The 17,966-nt window shown below is 42.6% G+C and overlaps 1 protein-coding gene across 1 annotated transcript in view; it reads right to left on the reverse strand.

The window, feature by feature from the left end:
• Positions 1–3,352: 3,352 nt before the first annotated feature.
• The window catches only part of LOC120028846 (fibroblast growth factor 12-like), an 82,446-nt gene continuing 67,832 nt past the window's right edge, over positions 3,353–17,966 (reverse strand). Inside the window, exons 3-5 of the mRNA XM_038974091.1 lie at positions 16,956–17,059; positions 6,257–6,455; positions 3,353–5,871 (exon numbers count right to left, since the gene is read on the reverse strand). Coding sequence (XP_038830019.1) covers positions 5,726–5,871; positions 6,257–6,455; positions 16,956–17,059 — 449 coding nt within the window. The 3' untranslated portion in view covers positions 3,353–5,725. The remainder of the gene's footprint in view (positions 5,872–6,256; positions 6,456–16,955; positions 17,060–17,966) is intronic.

Genomic DNA, 17,966 nt, shown 5'->3' on the forward strand with positions numbered 1-17,966 from the left:
AGGGGGAGCAACTGAATGTGTTCCTAATGTTTTGTACACTCAGTGTACGACTAGTACACTCTTAGAAAAAAAGGTGTTATCTAGAACCTGAAAGGGTTCTTCAGCAGTACCCATAGGAGAACCCTTTGAAAGTAGAGCCCTTTTGGTTCCAAAAACCTTTCCACAGAGGGGTCTACATGGATCCCAACAGAGTTTTACTTGGAACCAAAAGGGGTTATCCTATGGGGACAGTAGAACCCTTTTGGAACCCTTTTTTCTAAGAGTGTACAGTACCAGTCAGAAGTTTGGAAACACATACTCATTCCAGGGTCTTTCTTTACTTTGAATATTTTCTACATTGTAGATTAATAGTAAAGACATCAACACTAGGAAATAACACATATGGAATTATGTAGTACCCAAAAAAGTGTTAAACAAATCAAAATATATTTTAGATTTTAGATTCTTCAAAGTAGCCACCCTTTGCCTTGATGACAGCTTTGCACACTCCATTATAAACTCAGCAAAAAAAGAAACGTTCCTTTTTCAGGACCCTGTCTTTCAAAGATAATTCGTAAAAATCCAAATAACTTCACAGATCTTTATTGTAAAGGGTTTAAACACTGTTTCCCATGCTTGTTCAATGAACCACAAACAATTAATGAACATGCACCTGTGGAACAGTCGTTAAGACACTAACAGCTTACAGACGGTAGGCAATTAAGATCACAGTTATGAAAACTTAGGACACTAAATAGGCCTTTCTACTGACTCTGAAAAACACAAAAAGAAGGATGCCCAGGGTCCCTACTCATATGTGTGAACGTGCATTTGGCATGCTGAAAGGATGCATGAAGACTGCAGATGTGGCCAGGGCAATAAATTGCAATGTCCGTACTGTGAGACGCCTAAGACAGCGCTACAGGAAGACAGGACGGACAGCTGATCGTCCTCGCAGTGGCAGATCACGTGTAACAACACCTGCACAGGATTGGTACATCCGAACATCACACCTGCGGGACAGGTATAGGATGGCAACAACAACTGCCCGAGTTACACCAGGAACGCACAATCCCTCCATCAGTGCTCAGACTCTCCTCAATAGGCTGAGAGGCTGGACTGAGGGCTTGTAGGCCTGTTGTAAGGCAGGCAACAACATCACCTATGGGCACAAACCCACCGTCGCTGGACCAGACAGGACTGGCAAAAAGTGCTCTTCACTGACGGGTCGCGGTTTTGTCTCACCAGGGGTGATGGTCGGATTCGCGTTTATCGTAGAAGGAATGAACGTTACACCGAAGCCTGTAGTGGGTTCTCTCTCTGGAGTGGGATCGATTTGGAGGTGGAGGGTCCATCATGGTCTGGGGTGGTGTGTCACAGCATCATCGGGCTGAACTTGTCATTGCAGGCAATGTCAACGCTGTGCGTTACAGGTAAGACATCCTCCTCCCTCATGTGGTACCCTTCCTGCAGGCTCAACCTGACATGACCCTCCAGCATGACAATGCCACCAGCCATACAGCTCGTTCTGTGTGGGATTTCCTGAAAGACAGGAATGTCAGTGTTCTGCCATGGCCAGTGAAGAGCCCAGATCTCAGTCCCATTGAGCACGTCTGGGACCTGTTGGATCGAAGGGTGAGGGCTAGGGCCATTCCCCCCAGAAATGTCCGGGAACTTGCAGGTGCCTTGGTGGAAGAGTGGGGTAACATCTCACAGCAAGAACTGGCAAATCTGGTGCAGTCCATGAGGAGGAGATGCACTGCAGTACTTAATGCAGCTGGTGGCCACACCAGATACTGACTGTTACTTTTGATTTTGACCCCCCCTTTTTTCAGGGACACATTATTACATTTCTGTTAGTCACATGTCTGTGGAACTTTTTTCAGTTTATGTCTCAGTTGTTGAATATTGTTATGTTCATACAAATATTTACACATGTTAAGTTTGCTGAAAATAAACGCAGTTGACAGTGAGAGGACGTTTCTTTTTTTGCTGAGTTTATAACAATCATAGTTTTAACCATGTTTTGAAGCTGTACAGTATTTGTTTACATTTACTTTGTTTACAAACATTGGAGTAAAACAAGCTCATATTTTGGGTTCAGATTGGGTACGACAGTCGAACTAAGCTCATGAGTCATTTATATGTTATATTCTTCAAGAATCAATGTCAATATTAATATCAAATCCAAAAATGGATGTAGCAACTGCTGATTGCCCCTTTAAACAGGATTACTCCATTCCATTGTTAGACAGATAATTTATTAAATTGACCTTTAAGAGAGCCATATTGATTTTAAAAAATCTAGCATCCTGCGGCTCTACAAAATAGATGGCCTGGGACATGGATTTATCTCAACAAAACACCACTTTTGAGGTCTGATTTTGTTTTCTCACAAACTTTTGAGTGTAATAGTGAAGAAGCTACACAGAACAATGTTGACATCAGCACACTCACAACACCATACACGTGTTCTGCGGTTGTGAAGCCAGTTGGACGGACTGCCAAATTCTCTAAAACGACATTGGATGCGGCTTATGGTAGAGAAATGAACATTAACTTCTCTGGCAACAGCTCTGGTGGGCATTCCCGCAGTCAGCATGCCAATTGCCCGCTCCCTCAAGACTTGGGACATCTGTGGCATTGTGTTGTGTGACAAAACTACACATTTTAGATTGGCTTTTTTACTGTCCCCAGCACAAGGAGCACCTGTGTAATGATCATCCTGTTTAATCAGCTTCTTGATTTGCTACACATGTCAGGTAGATGGATTATCTTGGCAAAGGAGAAATGCTTGCTAATACGGATGTAAAGAAAGCTGTGCACAACATTTCTGGGATCTTTTACTTCAGCTGATAAAACATGGGATCAAAACTTTCCATGTTGCATTTATATTTTTGTTCAGCGTAAATATTTGCCTTTGATATAAACAATCCTTATGACCATTCCTTGGTCTTAGTCAGATAAACACATAATACTTGATTGCACATGGTATAACTAGTATCGCTGGCATATTGCTTTACCATCTTTATGGAGTCAGATAATTAATTGAATGGGCTAATTGCTTAATCCTATTACGAGTCGCATGTGAGGAGTATATAATATACAAACATATTAAATATTGCTTCACTACAATATCGTCCTGCAAATTAGCCAAATTACCTTGTTCGCCTAAAACGATTGTGTAGTTTCATGACAGGAAATGGATTATTATTACATCAAATAGATGAACCAACATTCAAGACATTTTACTGAAACATTTAGAAATTAAACTTGCATAGTTTATAATGTATCTAATTCAGATCAAAGGCATTCAAAAGCCACAGACTCCTGTTTATACTACATGAGCAATAAAATGCGACAAAGACTGGGGTTTGGTACCATTCTTTTTAATTGTTCAATTATATTTTTTCATCCTGCTGTTTATTTGCAATGTTTTTCAATTATATGATGAATATGAATGTGTTTCAATAAAGGAGCAAACATTAGCAAACACAAAGACCATTTACCGTAAATATGGCATTAATCTCACCCTTCAGTTTTACCCTCCATGGTCAGTGTGAGATCGACAAAGGGCCTACCTCCTTTATGAGACATCCAAACATACTGGTACATATTTAGGCAGGGCTCTTTTTGCCCTCATACCATTGCCTGCATGCCATGGACTTGACCTAATATCAATGAGCCCAACCTCAACCCTCCAACACAAGTAGTCCTAGTGCTGGTGTCATTTTTCCCCAATGGAAGACTTCTCAGAGGCAGTATGGAGTGATTGGATATTTATTTTCCTTAGTGGAGTAGTAGTATACCGATGGAATGCAAAAATCCCCAATTTACACAAAGAAAATTCAGGGGGGAACCCCGCCTTCACATCGGGCCTCCTTCAGCACAGCAGCCAATCAGAGACAACCTCATAGACCTCATGACTCCGTAATAGTCTAATTTGAACGTATCTAAAAACTCACCTCCAGTGTTGGTGGACTGTGGTGAGTTATGATGAGTTGAACTGTTATGAGTAAAGTGATAAGACAATAGGATATAGGGCAGTGTGTGTAGATATTCCCAGCAGCGGATCCAGAGTCTACAATGAATCAGGGCAGTGTATAACAGATTCCCAGTAGTGCAACTTATCACACAGGAATGCTGAGGTTCATACAATGACACATTGTATGATTTGGATGGTTGAGAAAGCAGTCTGTGCTTTTAGTAGAGCACTCTAAAATATAAATAGCTATAATAAGTGGAGGTCCCAATGAAATATGAAGGAATTCCTGGATGATGTCTGAAGGCATAACTGGGCGTGGAACTCAGGTTTTGATGGCAGCAGTAAGTATCATGACGTCCGACCTCAGGGTTTGACCTTTGACCTCTCTCGTTAGCCCTAGCTGTCCCCTCACTCAGGATCCCTCAAGCGTGACCATCGCAACTCTCACATTCAAATATTTTTCTGGGTCTTTTGTTCAAATGCTCGTTAGTGTAGCAAACTATTCACAAAAAAAAAAGCAATAAGACTTCTTTTCAGAGTTTCATACTGTACAATGTTTCTTGGCGTAAAAAAAAATCTATGAATCCTTGACTGCTGTACAGTATCGGAACTCTACATATCTGTCTGTCTCACAGAAACTTCTGTACCAGCGTGACTGCTCTGTGAGTGCAGGAGAACAGCGGCTGCACTAACAGCTCAAGTGGATAACAATAATACTAAACTGTACCATGTGACCAGCCTACCTTTGGAAAGGTAGCTAAACCCCCTACCCCAGTGATACCCCTGGCCCATCCCCTTCCCATTCCCAATGAGAGCATCATATCAAATCAGAGAGCAGGATTTGTGATACACGCCTCTTCCCCTATGAAAGCACTGTCTGTAGAAGAGACCCTCAAACCTCCCTGTGACAAACCCCTTCCTTTACCCCGCCATGACTCCCCTCCTCCAACCCAAAAGGAAAATTATAGTAATGATAGGAGGGGGGGAAAGAGTCTTAGGCCTAGAGTCAATCAGATCAAGCGTTAACCGGCGATAGCCGACACCCCCATAGCTGATGTTTTGGCAGTGTCGGAGGTGTAACTGTGTTGGAGCTGTCAAGTCTGTGAGCAGCTGCTCTTGATCATTGTCATGAAGCCACACCCGAGTTCAGAATGAGAAAGTGTAGGATGTAGAGAAAATGAGACACTCAAATTGAAAATCTTCAAACGAAATTATGAGGATTTCTATCAGCCTAATCTCACATTCCTGTGTTCGAACTTGTAAACAAGGCTGCATGGGATTTATCTTAAATGGCAATGTCTGCTTTAGGTATAATGCCAGAAGCCGCATGTCGATTTGACAGCTCTAGCGCAGTTCCACCTCCGACACCGCCAAGACGACCGCTATGTGTATGCCGACAAAAGTCCATCTGATTGAATAGAGCCCTAAATCAATTACAATACAATTGTTAGTCATGATTATAACAACACAAAGAAAGCGAATGAAAGTGCTGTTGCATTCATAAAATCAAGATGTGTGAACTACCATGGTTTAAAGCTTGTTTTAGAGCGTGACTTTGAAACATTGACATTGTCATGATAAGGAGGATGAGCTTCCTGGTGCCACACTCGCATCAGGCTTTTGCATAAAATGTCAATTCAACGTCCTGATTTTAAAATATGTTTATTTTGTATTTTTTTAAATATTTTGTTGTGTTCTCATTTATCGTCGTTGTTGTTGTCGTTGAACAAGGCGTACGAAATCAACGGGGCGATGTGCAGGCTATGAGCCACCGTCCTGCTCTGTGGAGTCCTGGCCCGCCACTTTTTCTCCTCCGTTCAGGAGAGCGGGAGCCTCAGTCCCTGAGTCTTTCCGTGAGCGGCCCTTCTCCTCGATGTCATGCAGCGATGGCTCTTTATACATGCAAACTGCAGAAGGGGCGGGGGGAGTGGGGCAAGTGAGAGAAAAAGAGAGAGATGGAGAGGGAGGTAGAGAGCGAAGAGGAGTGAGAGAGAGAAGGGATATTTATACAGTATAGTAAAGAGATATAGGTGAGAGCAGGAGGGGAGAGAAAGGAGGAGAGAGAGAGAGAGAGAGAGAAGGGATATTTATACAGTATAGTAAAGAGATATAGGTGAGAGCGGGAGGGGAGAGGGAGAGAGAAAGCGAGAGCGAGAGGAGGGGAGATAAAGAAAAGAGAGAGACAAAAAACAGAGGAGATTAATTGAGAGATTCAGCATTAGTTTATAGTAATTTTTGTTAAATTAGCCCTGAGTGTGGCTGGCTGGCAGTCAGACTGTGTTTCGGTCTCACCTTCGATGGGTCTGGGCACAAAGTGTGAAGAGGGCTTGGTCTTCTTCACCCGGTTGCCCTTCATGACCACACCATCCTTGTTGAGGCCCATGTACCAGGCCCTGCCAGATTCGTGCTGCCGGTACAGTGTTGATGAGTAGATGACGTAGTAGTTCTCAAACACAGACTCCTTGAATTTCGCCTCTACTGTGAACAAGTCCTGAGAAACAAAGAGTGGAAGACTTGAGATCAGGTATTACAGTGCTCAAAGAGCTAGCCCACCGATTTAAAATACGCTGAACATCAATGGAATTTTTGGTTGAAAATGCAAAAAGTTGTCAATGTAACACAAATTTTAACTGCATTTCAACCACCAATCAAGGACAAGATTTCAAGGTTTTATATATTTCAAGTAGAATTCACGTTTGTTGACAACTCAAATAATTATCCACCAAAAATGGACATTCATTTTAAGTTATGTCAGGTTTTTTGCCTGAAGGGGTGTTACCAGTGGAGGCTGTTGATGGAAGAAATTAGGACGATTTCTACCTACATCCCTGTCGACTGGGTATTACAGGTCGGATATGTATAAAGCCCAGTAAATTGGTGGAATTTGAGCAGAATAATCCAAGTCGACCTCAAAAAGATCCTCCATCTCACTACACCTACAGAGAGTAACATTGGGTCTAGATTTTTCCTTTTCGCCAGGCTTTGGAATTGGATGACCGTGCCATTGTGTCATAGTACCCTCGAGCTGTGAACAGGTGGACATTGTGGAGAATACGATTAATCACAGCACAAAACACATCAAGTACTGTGTACACACACACACCTGACACATACTGTAGACATGGAGGAAAAGACAGCCATTGCCCTGTTCCCAGAAATTCAATTTGACAACATTATCTCTTCCATCACCCCTCCATTATTTCAGCCAATGGTAATGTTTCCTTGAGCTCTGAGGGATGCTTTTGTGAGGAAGACAGCATGGAGGACAGTGGGAGAAGAAAGGGGGGAGAGCAGTGGGAAATTGAGGGATAGAAAATAAAAAATAGAGAATATAGTAGGCTACGCGTGATGAAATAGACAGTGAACTTCAGTCAAAGGTCATGGCTTTTAATATCACTATCTGACCTCCCAACCCAAATCACTCTATTCAGATATAAGATCACATAATTTGAATAAAAACGTACATTGTCTACAGTGGCGGTCGGTGCCGTTTAAGATGAGGGAGGAATTTTTTTTTAAAATGAGAATGGCCTTATTTCTATTACAGCATATTGGAGGTTTCTACAACCTAGCCTACAAATTAAAGTTTACAACGCACAGTGCATTCGGAAAGTATTCAGACCCTTTGACTTTTTCCACATTTTGTTACATTACAAATTATTCTAAAATGGATTCAATTGTTTTTCTCTCAATCTATCTTCTCTGCAGATCCTCTCGAGCTCTGTCAGGTTGGATGGGACACCTCATAATGATTAAGCAAAAACAGTTTTTTCCTAATTTTTCCAAATGAAAAAAAATAATATACAGTGGGGCAAAAAAGTATTTAGTCAGCCACCAATTGTGCAAGTTCTCCCACTTAAAAAGATGAGAGAGGCCTGTAATTTTCATCATAGGTACACTTCAACTATGACAGACAAAATGAGGAAAGACGATCCAGAAAATCACATTGTAGGATTTTTAATGAATTTATTTGCAAATTATGAAAAATATCCCCACAGCATGATGCTGTCTTTGACCGCGTGACTAAGTTACACAAAGACAAGACTGGAAGAACACTAGCTTCTTCTTACATGACAGAAACAGACAGTGGCAATGTACAGGTTTAAGGCTTAATATATACAGCTTATGTATTTAATAGAGTTAGACATTTTCCACCTTACTCCACCAATCAGGCCTTTATGGTTGAGTGGCCAGATGGAAGCCACTCCTCAGTAAAAGGCACATGACAGCCCGCTTGGAGTTTGCCAAAAGGTCCCTAAAGGACTCTCATACCATGAGAAACAAGATTCTCTGGTCTGATGAAACCAAGATTGAACTCTTTGGCCTGAATGCCAAGCGTCACGTCTGGAGGAAACATGGCATCATCCCTACGGGGAAGCATGGTGGTGTCTGAGAGTGACCACAATTGTTTTGGTCCATACTGTTCTTTTTGTATCTTTCAAAGGCACAGCTGTGTGGAGATATGAAGAGAACAGTGGTTAGCTTGAGGAGCAGCAGCTAGATAGTAAGAAAACTGGCGTTATCACTTGTTTGTACGCTATGTTCCCACCAGGCTCTCACACATCTGCTAAACTGCCACGTAGACAAAGGTTATAAAAGATGAATACACCCCTGATCAACGCAAACACAGTTCATTTTCATAGCAGCCACGTCCAAAAAGCATGAACATTTGCTCGTTGTATAATTCCTTCTAGAATCTACGCGCTCTCCTCCTCTCACCTTTTCAGTGCACAATACAACAGCTGTCTGTGACCCAGCGAAAAAACCTTTCCAAGCCATACCTAACCACTACACACAGCCTACATCATTGTCATCATATTAGCTAACGTCATAGTCATCTAGAACTAAGGCATTCATAAACACGCTACAATCATGCAGTACAGTGTGTAGAAAGCAGTTTAGCAGTTACCCCGGCGAGCCCCGATGGCAATAAATGAATAAAAACAAAAGCTTACCTTGACTTGGAAGTTCCAGTGTTGGATAGCCATAGTCAGCTAGCTAACATAGCATCCCTCTCTGTTTGAGCCGGGTGTTTGAGTAGGCTAAACTAGCTAGATGCATTCTCTAGCTAGGTAAGTGAAAGTGAGAAAAAAAATTCAACTAAAAATAGCTAGCCTTCTCTCTCTCTTGCTTTTTCTTCATTTTTTGAAGAAATTAAGTTGTTCAAAACTGTTCAACTATTGTATTTTTCTCTCTTTGAGTCAACTACTCACCACATTTTATGCACTGCAGTGCTAGCTAGCTTTAGCTTTAGCTTATGCTATCAGTACTAGATTAATTCTATGATCCTTTGATTGGGTCGACAACATGTCAGTTCATACTGCAAGAGCTCTGATAGGTTGGAGGAAGTCCTCTGGAAGTTACACAGGAAGTCATACTTACTGTGTAAGTCTACGGAAGGGGGTGAGAACCATGAACCTCCTAGGTTTTGTAATGAAGTCCATTTACACATAGGAGGACGGAAACTAGCTGTCCTCCGGCTACACCATGGTGCTACCCTAGAGAGTGCTGTTGAGGCTACTGTAGACCTTCATTGCAAAACAGTGTGTTTTAATCAATTATTTGGTGATGTGAATATATTGGGTATAGTTTTATCCAAAAGGATAGCTTTTTTTATTGTGTCAATCAATCCGGGAAATGTCAAGAACTTTGAAAGTTTCTTCAAGTGCAGTCGCAAAAACCATCAAGCGCGATGATGAACCTGGCTCTCATGAGAACCACCACAGGAAACAAAGACCCAGAGTTACCTCTGCTGCAGAGGGGAAGTTCATTAGAGTTAACTGCACCTCAGATTGCAGCCCAAATAAATGCTTCACAGAGTTCAAGTAACAGACACATCTCAACATCAACTGTTCAGAGGAGGCTGCGTGAATCAGGCCTTCGTGGTCGAATTGCTGCAAAGAAACCACTATTAAAGGACACCAATAATAAGAAGAGACTTGCTTGGGCCAAGAAACATTAGCAATGGACATTAGACCGGTGGAAACCTGTCCTTTGGTCGGATGAGCCCAAATTTGAGATTTTTGGTGCAAACAGCTGTGTCTTTGTGAGACGCAGAGTAGGTGAATGGATGATCTCCGCATGTGTTGCTCCCACCGTAAAGCATGGAGGAGCAGGTGTGATGGTGTGATGGTGCTTTGCTGGTGACAATGTCAGTGATTTATTTAGAATTCAAGGCACACTTAACCAGTATGGCTACCTCAGCATTCTGCAGCAATACGCAATCTCATTTGCTTTGGGCTTAGTGGGACTATCATTTGTTTTTCAACAAGACAATGACCCAAAACACACCTCCAGGCTGTCTAAGGGCTATTTCACCAAGAAGGAACGTGATGGAGTGCTGAATCAGATGACCTGGCCTCCACAATCACCCAACGGTGATTGGGATGGGATGTCCTCTCCATGCAACCCAATTGAGATGGTTTGGGATGAGTTGGACCGCAGAGTGAAGGAAAAGCAGCCAACAAGTCCTCAGCATATGTGGAAACTCTTTCAAGACTGTTGGAAAAGCATTCCTCATGAAGCTGGTTGAGAGAATGCCAAGAGTGTGCAAAGCTGTCATCAAGGCAAAGGGTGGCTCCTTTGAAGAATCTAAAATATATTTTGATTTGTTTCAAACTTTTTTGGTTACTACATGATTCCGTATGTGTTATTTCAGAGTTTTGATGTCTTCACTATTATTCTACAATGTAGAAAATATTTTTAAAAATAAAGAAAAACCCTTGAATGAGTAGCTGGGTGCAAACTTTTGACTGGTACTGTATATCCAATCCAAACATTTCTCTATCTCCTACAATGAAAGCAGTTCTTCCGCTTTAAGGTTTAATAACCCAGATTTCCCGCCTTAGGCTGTTTCCACTGGATGATAACATTTACTTAAAAACTGCGTAATGCATTATTATAATACATTTATAAGACTTCTGCTAATCATGTATGCCCCCCTTATAATGCCTGAGTAAACAGTGATTTTGAGTTGAAGCATTATACCTGCAGGTTGTGTTACTAAGCTCACTTTATACCGGAGAAGAACACTGAACTAAGCAATAAGGCTTAGTTCCAGGCAGCGCAGAGCAAGCGGATGACAGCTATTGCAGCAGGAAGACAAAAGGCCAATATGCTGTAATAACCCAGTACACCTCAAAACTGGAGACCACTCACTTTATTGTGCTGTGATACCCATATCCTATCAAGATTATCCAGGACATATCTTCCTTCCATATATCTTCTTTCTACCCGTCATGGTCTCCATCAATCGATTTCTGAAATGGAGGAGGGAATCGCAGCCGGAGCCTCCTTATTACACTCCCATCACCACCAATCATCACCAACTACAGCAACAAATGTCTTACCCTCTTGATAACACCACTGTCACACTTATGACATTACATAACGCACACGTAGCGGTAGGAGACTGTAGTTACAAAGGTTATTTATTTCCTCGGCCACAGATCTTGATCAAGTGAAATGACAAAAAAGGGAACACACGTCAGTTTAACAAGCAAAGACAGCAATCAACGCAATCACACCCCACGATCACACTTTTTCCTTTTGGTACCTGGGTCGTTCAACTGAAAGAGTGCCTTTTGCGTCCCTCTGACATTTTAAGTTTACGTTGTGCACCAATATTACAAGCATTTGTCATGTATCTTCGTGCACCCTCTTCTTGACCCCCAACTGTACCCAAGTTCTCACCATCATGGCAAAGCCTTAGTTCATTTTGTTGCTTTGACAAGAACTGAACTCTCGTTTTAAACTATTCATTTTTAAATATTTTTTACAAAAGAAACATTGAACATCCAATAGTCAAATCACAGTGTAAAAGCAGGTGGGCTGGTTCTACTCGTTTTGGCTTTTATCTGGTGTTTTTCGTGGTGGAAAACTGAGCAGGTCGAGCATAACACGTCAACACTGCTTCCCATAGATAAACACAGGTGTGCATTGATTGTCATGAATCTTGCCCTGGAGGCAGCTCTGCAGAGTGGTCCCTAGCTGGCACATCCATAAAGTCATAAAATCTGATTTTAAATCTAACCCTCACTCTAATGCCTAACCCTAAACTAAGACCAAAAAAAGCACATTTTTGTTTTCATATATTTTTACAATGTAGACAATGTTGACATTGCAGCTAGCCCATCTAGCGGAAATCACAAAGTTCTGCCTCCAGGGTAAGATTCATGACAATAAATGTCAACCTGCTCAATAGACAGGCTAGAAATGTTTTAACAATTTCCTTTTTTGTTGTTCTTGCTTGCATTCAATTGCCATTCCTTGTTGCAAACAACCACCTTCCAAAAAAGTTGAATTTAAAAGTTGTTTTATTGTTGGACATAAAAGACTGTAAAAACACCAGCAAATCAGCTCCAAGTGATTACAATTTTGGAAATGTGTTCCAAAGTATTCCCACTCATAATAAAGATAGAGTATATGTGAGCATATACAAATGTAAACAAGGTTTGAAATGATTATGTTTTAGTCTATTACATCTGCTTGGGCTTTTTGCGGCCAATCTTTTGTTGCCAAATTTATTTGTAATTATGCTTCGGACCCCTGACCATCCGATCAAGAAAAAATCGTCCACGGCTGAATCTGGCGTAGTGCACTACTGGGTGTAGGCCCATTTGTGAGGTGGGGAGATGAGGGGGGCTGTGGAAAGTTTTGACTGACATTTTAATCGATTGTTTGTGCTATTACTGCTATAAAAAAAATCCACGATAGTCAAGTAAGTTTTGACATTGATTAATTTGAAAAATGTACCGTCGTATGTATTAAATTCACATCGTGGGCAATGCATAAAAACACGTTTGACTTTGATCTGAGAAAACACTGACGATACAGTAGACCCATGACAGTGGTTTGTTTGTATAACAATGGTTGCTTTTCGACACTGAAAGAAACCCCCCTTCTCTGCATATAGAAAATCAAGAATTGCATTTTTTTTAAACTAAGGTTTTCGCCCTCGTCTCGCCTCACCGGGAGAGCACTGGAGTGGGCCAGCGCCATGTGTGGAGGGGAAGATGCAGCGTTGGACCATTTTGAGGAGTTCACCCGCCGTTTCTGGGCAGTCTTCGACCACCCACCCGAGGGCAGAGCGGCGGGTGAGCGTCTCTATCATCTGAGGCAGGAGACGAGGAGCGCCCAGGAGTTTGCCCTGGAGTTTAGGATCCTGGCTGCCGGCGGGGTTTCTGAGGTCTTATTGCAAGGACCGGCCGGGGGAGTGGGCGGCGTTCGTGCCCTGGGCAGAGATGGCCCAGAACTCGCTCCGCCACTCCTCCACTAACCTTTCTCCAGTTCAGTGTGTATTGGGGTATCAGCCGGTTCTGGCTCCATGGCATCAGAGTCAGACAGAGGCTCCTGCGGTGGACGACTGGTTCCAGCGCGCGGAGGAAACATGGGACACCGCCCACGTCCACCTTCAGCGCGCTGTACTGTGCCAGAAAGTTGGTGCAGACTGTCACCGCAGTGAGGCCCTGGTGTTCGCACCGGGGGACAGGGTCTGGCTCTCGACCCGAAACCTGCCCCTCCGCCTGCCCTGCCGGAAGCTGGGTCCGCGGATTGTGGGGCCATTTAAAGTCCTGAGGAGAGTGAACAAGGTATGTTATAGGTTACAGCTTCCCCCCAATTGCCGTATTAACCCCTCGTTCCATGTGTCTCTCCTCAGGCCGGTGGTGGCTGTTCCGCTCCAGGAGGCTGAGGTGCGGGAGGTTCCTCCGCCCCCTCTGGATATTGAGGGGGTCCCGGCGTACTCCGTTCGATCCATCCTGGATTCGAGACGTCGGGCCTTCAGTACCTCGTGGACTGGGAGGGGTACGGTCCGGAGGAGAGATGGGTTCAGTGGAGGACGTGTTAGATCCTTCCCTGCTACGAGAGTTCCACCGTCTCCATCCGGATCGCCCTGCTCCTCGTCCTCCGGGTCGTCCCCGAGGCCGGTGTCGAGACGCTGCTGGAGCCGCGCGTCAGGGGGGGGTACTGTCACGACTTCTGCCAAAGTCGATGCCTCTCCTTGTTCGGGCGGTGCTCGGCGGTCGACATCACCGGTCTTCTAGTCATCATTGATCTATGTTTCATTTTCCATTGGTTTTGTCTGGTTTTCTTACACACCTGGTTCCAATCCCATTCATTATATGTTGTGTATTTAACCCTTTGTTTCCCCTCATGTCCGTGTCAGAGATTGTTTATTGTTATGTTCATGTTTTATGGATTGGTGTGCGACGGGTTCTTGTACCCACTTTTATTTTATTATGGCCTTTGGTTTTGGAGTTTGTGTTTAAGTTATTAAAATACTCCATTTATACCAAGTTTGATTCTCCTGCGCTTGACTTCCCTGCCACCTACATAAACGACGTGACACCTTGAGTGATATGTAGGAGTGTATTGAGTGATATGTGAAGAAGTGTATTGTTGTGTTGTTTGTGTTGTTTGTTCTGTTCTGTTTGATACAAATCTCACCAGATTAGGTCTGCTGGACTGTTGGAATTTCCCCCGATGGGTTACAGGTCTAACTTCCTGATCCTTTGGCTCTGCGGTGAAGTTGACAGTGTGATGGGGAGCATAAGCCAATTTGAAAAAATAGTTTCAATAGAATGTGTTATTCTCTTTGACATATGTTCAGACATTGGTATTACGAATCATTGGTAAAGGTAATAATTTATCATATAGTCAATGCTTGTCTGGATTTCCTAAATCAAAAATTAACTGAACTAAACTGTTGTTCTGATCTGTCCTCTCTTGAGGTTATCATGAAAGGTGACATCAGTTGGTGTTTTAATGCATGGAAGAGATAATTGGACCGAACAGTGTGTGTACCTCAAAACCCCCTGTAACTGGCTGAATTAAAGTGACAAAGGCGTTCAATACGGCCCTGTCCGCACCACTTCTACTGGGAGACCTGAGTCCTGAGCCAGTAACCGGTGTACAGTATCCAATCTAAGCGATCAACTGTTTTATCTCTCATGTCTTCTCTCTCAGGAGTGTGACAGGAATCCATGTGGAGTGAGCATGGGTAGAGATCTTTTCCAAACTTCTCTTATGTTGCTGGTATACTGGTTGGCAAATGGACAAGACATAATGGGTGGTAAAGGTGGTGGCGGCTCAGGTGAGACATTGAAATTGGGACATTATCATGGCCATCCACTTTGAACTATGAAGCTATCTGAAGAAGAACCAATGAAGAAGACGCGAAAAGATTGAGTGCCTGAAGTGAGGGGGGGGGGGGGGGGTTGGTCAACGTTGCCCAAAATTATTTTAGACTTCTCTAAAAAAAATCATTTTGGGCTATCAGGTTGATTGTAGAGATCTACACACTGCTGAAATTATAGTCATTTAGATTAAGAATGCATTAAGATACTGATCTGTATTATAATCGTGATAAGAAAGTTAATACTACAATTATAGGATAACTATACTGTATGTTGATATAAATGTACATTCTGCCAATGTCGATGTGTGTTAAATTGAGGGTTTTGTTTGATTGGTCCTATCACTGAGCAATATCGTTGTCAATTTTCATTGGATAATTAAATTGGGTTTTGATTCTGATTTGCAAACTGAATGATTTTTAAAACTGAAGGATTGATTTGAGTTTAGAATGTTAATAACTTTATGACTGAAGCAATTCATGTATTATGGATTGATTGTTTTGATTGCTGGACCTGTTGTGAACTAAAAGATGTTGACACTATTCTCAGCATTCCCTGGTGAATGGAGAAGGGAACTCTGATCCTAATCTATTTGATCTACAGGTGTTGCCTTATAAATAGGGGAATCACGATGCTTGTCTTGGGTCATGTTCATTAGGCACCAATGGAATACATTTTAATTAAACCAGGAGTCACTACCTGGATTTGTTCAACAACATATGCTTATTTTAGTTTCTGGGATGGAAATTGTTATTTCCACCATGCTGATCTATTGGGGTGTGCTAGATAACTAAAGCTTATTTTATTCAACTCCATTGTTGGTTGCACTGCATTATGCATTAAATATTAGCTTTTCACTGTCTATGAAGATATGGCCTTGAATCATATAAACTGTATGCATCTTTTGTTTTCTTCATGGGTTTGTGCAGGTGACTGTGTATCATGACCTCCCCAGACAAATTGGTAGAATGCTTAGAATATGTGTTGGAGGTTTAAATGGGAGACAGTGCTAAGTTTCTTGGGAGGAGGCTGAGCCAGTGCTATAGCAGCCGGTCATGTGCAGGTATCCGTGCAATGAGTTATTGCTTTTATGCTTCTTGGTTAATGAAGAATGTATGCATTTTCTACATGTGAATTCATGTTTTATATCTTGTAATGTTCTTTTAAATTGAGAGCACTCTCAAAGTGTGGGAATGTCAGAACAGAAATTACAAGACTGTTATAATATTGTTATTGCATCAAATTGTTGTTTTATGCAATATAATATAGGGTTTTTATAACTCTATTGTGTCTGTGTGAACTGAAAGTGGGCCTCTGGGAGATTAAACACTGACAATGGATTTACGATGGATTGGTGATAAAGACCGCATTCCATAGCGTGATTAGTGTCTGTGTGCCTGACTGGAAGGTACCATGGAGAGATGGCTCGGGGCCAGACCCTGGTTTCTACACAATGCGAAGTCTTTACAGCAGATGCTGTTCGCTGTGAATTATTAGTATCTTTCATACAAATCTTAAACTTGCATCTGTGCATCCCAAATAGCACCCTATTCTCTATGTAATGCACAATTTTGAGCCCTATGGTCCCTGGTCAAAAGTACTGCACTATGTAGGGAATAGGGTGCCATTTGGAACACAGTCAAACAGTGTTCAAATGCAGACCTACAGCGAATCTACACTGATTTGGTCCACAGTACTAAATCAGTAATATCCAGTACAACAAAAGTATCTGTTAATAAAGTTTTTCTAAACTGTAGAACGAGTTTTAATATATCTAGAATATAATCAATCACACACACAAACAAAAAAACACACACACTCAGTCTGTCAGGTGTAGTAGAAGAGGCAGGACTTACTGAGGTGTAGAGGAAGCCCTCTCCATTCATGGCTGCGTAGAGGCCGGCCTTCACCCCCTGGATGGCCACCACCCGCAGCCCCACCGGGATGAGGTTAAACAGAGCTGAGGGGGGAGGGAGAGAGAGACATGGAGAGAGAGAGAGTGAGAGGGAGAGAGGAAAAGAGGAAGACGGGCGGAGATATAATGGGAGAGAGAAAGATAGACAGGGATCGGGAGGAAAAAACACACTTGAATGGAAGGTATAATAAAGGTCACAGTGTATTCCTAACCATCTACCCATTTAAATACCCTAGTGCTCATACGGTACAGCAACATCACAGCACTGTGTGACTTTTGAATTTCGGGAAGGGTGTTGACTGAATGGAAACCAGGTTCAGTGTTATCTGGGTGTAACGGCTTTCCTCCTCCTCTTCATCCGAAGAGGAGGAGCAGGGATTGAACCAAAATGCAGCTTTGCGATTCGACATAATATTTATTTACAAAACGGAAAACACGACAACACTTTAATAAACTACAAAACAATAAACGACGTAGACAGACCTGGACGACGAACTTACATTAAACACGAAGAACGCATGAACAGGCAAACTGACTACATAAAACGAACGAACAAACAAAACCGAAAACAGTCCCGTGTGGCGCAACATACACTTACACAGACACAGGAGACAATCACCCACCAACAAACAGTGTGAACAGCCAACCTATATATGGTTCTCAATCAGAGGAAAACGTCAAACACCTGTCTCTGATTGAGAACCATATAAGGCTGATTACAAATGACCTAAACATAGAAACACAAAACATAGAATGCCCACCCCAACTCACGCCCTGACCAACTAAACACATACAAAAATAACATAAAACAGGTCAGGAACGTGACAGAACCCCCCCCTCAATGTGCGAACTCCGGACGCACCACCAAAAGTCTAGGGGAGGGTCTGGGTGGGCATCTGTCCACGGTGGTGGCTCAGGCTCTGGGCGTGGTTCCCATCCCACCATAATACAT

The sequence above is a fragment of the Salvelinus namaycush genome, chromosome 34 (genome assembly GCF_016432855.1).
Source record: "Salvelinus namaycush isolate Seneca chromosome 34, SaNama_1.0, whole genome shotgun sequence".
NCBI classification, from domain to species: domain Eukaryota; kingdom Metazoa; phylum Chordata; class Actinopteri; order Salmoniformes; family Salmonidae; genus Salvelinus; species Salvelinus namaycush.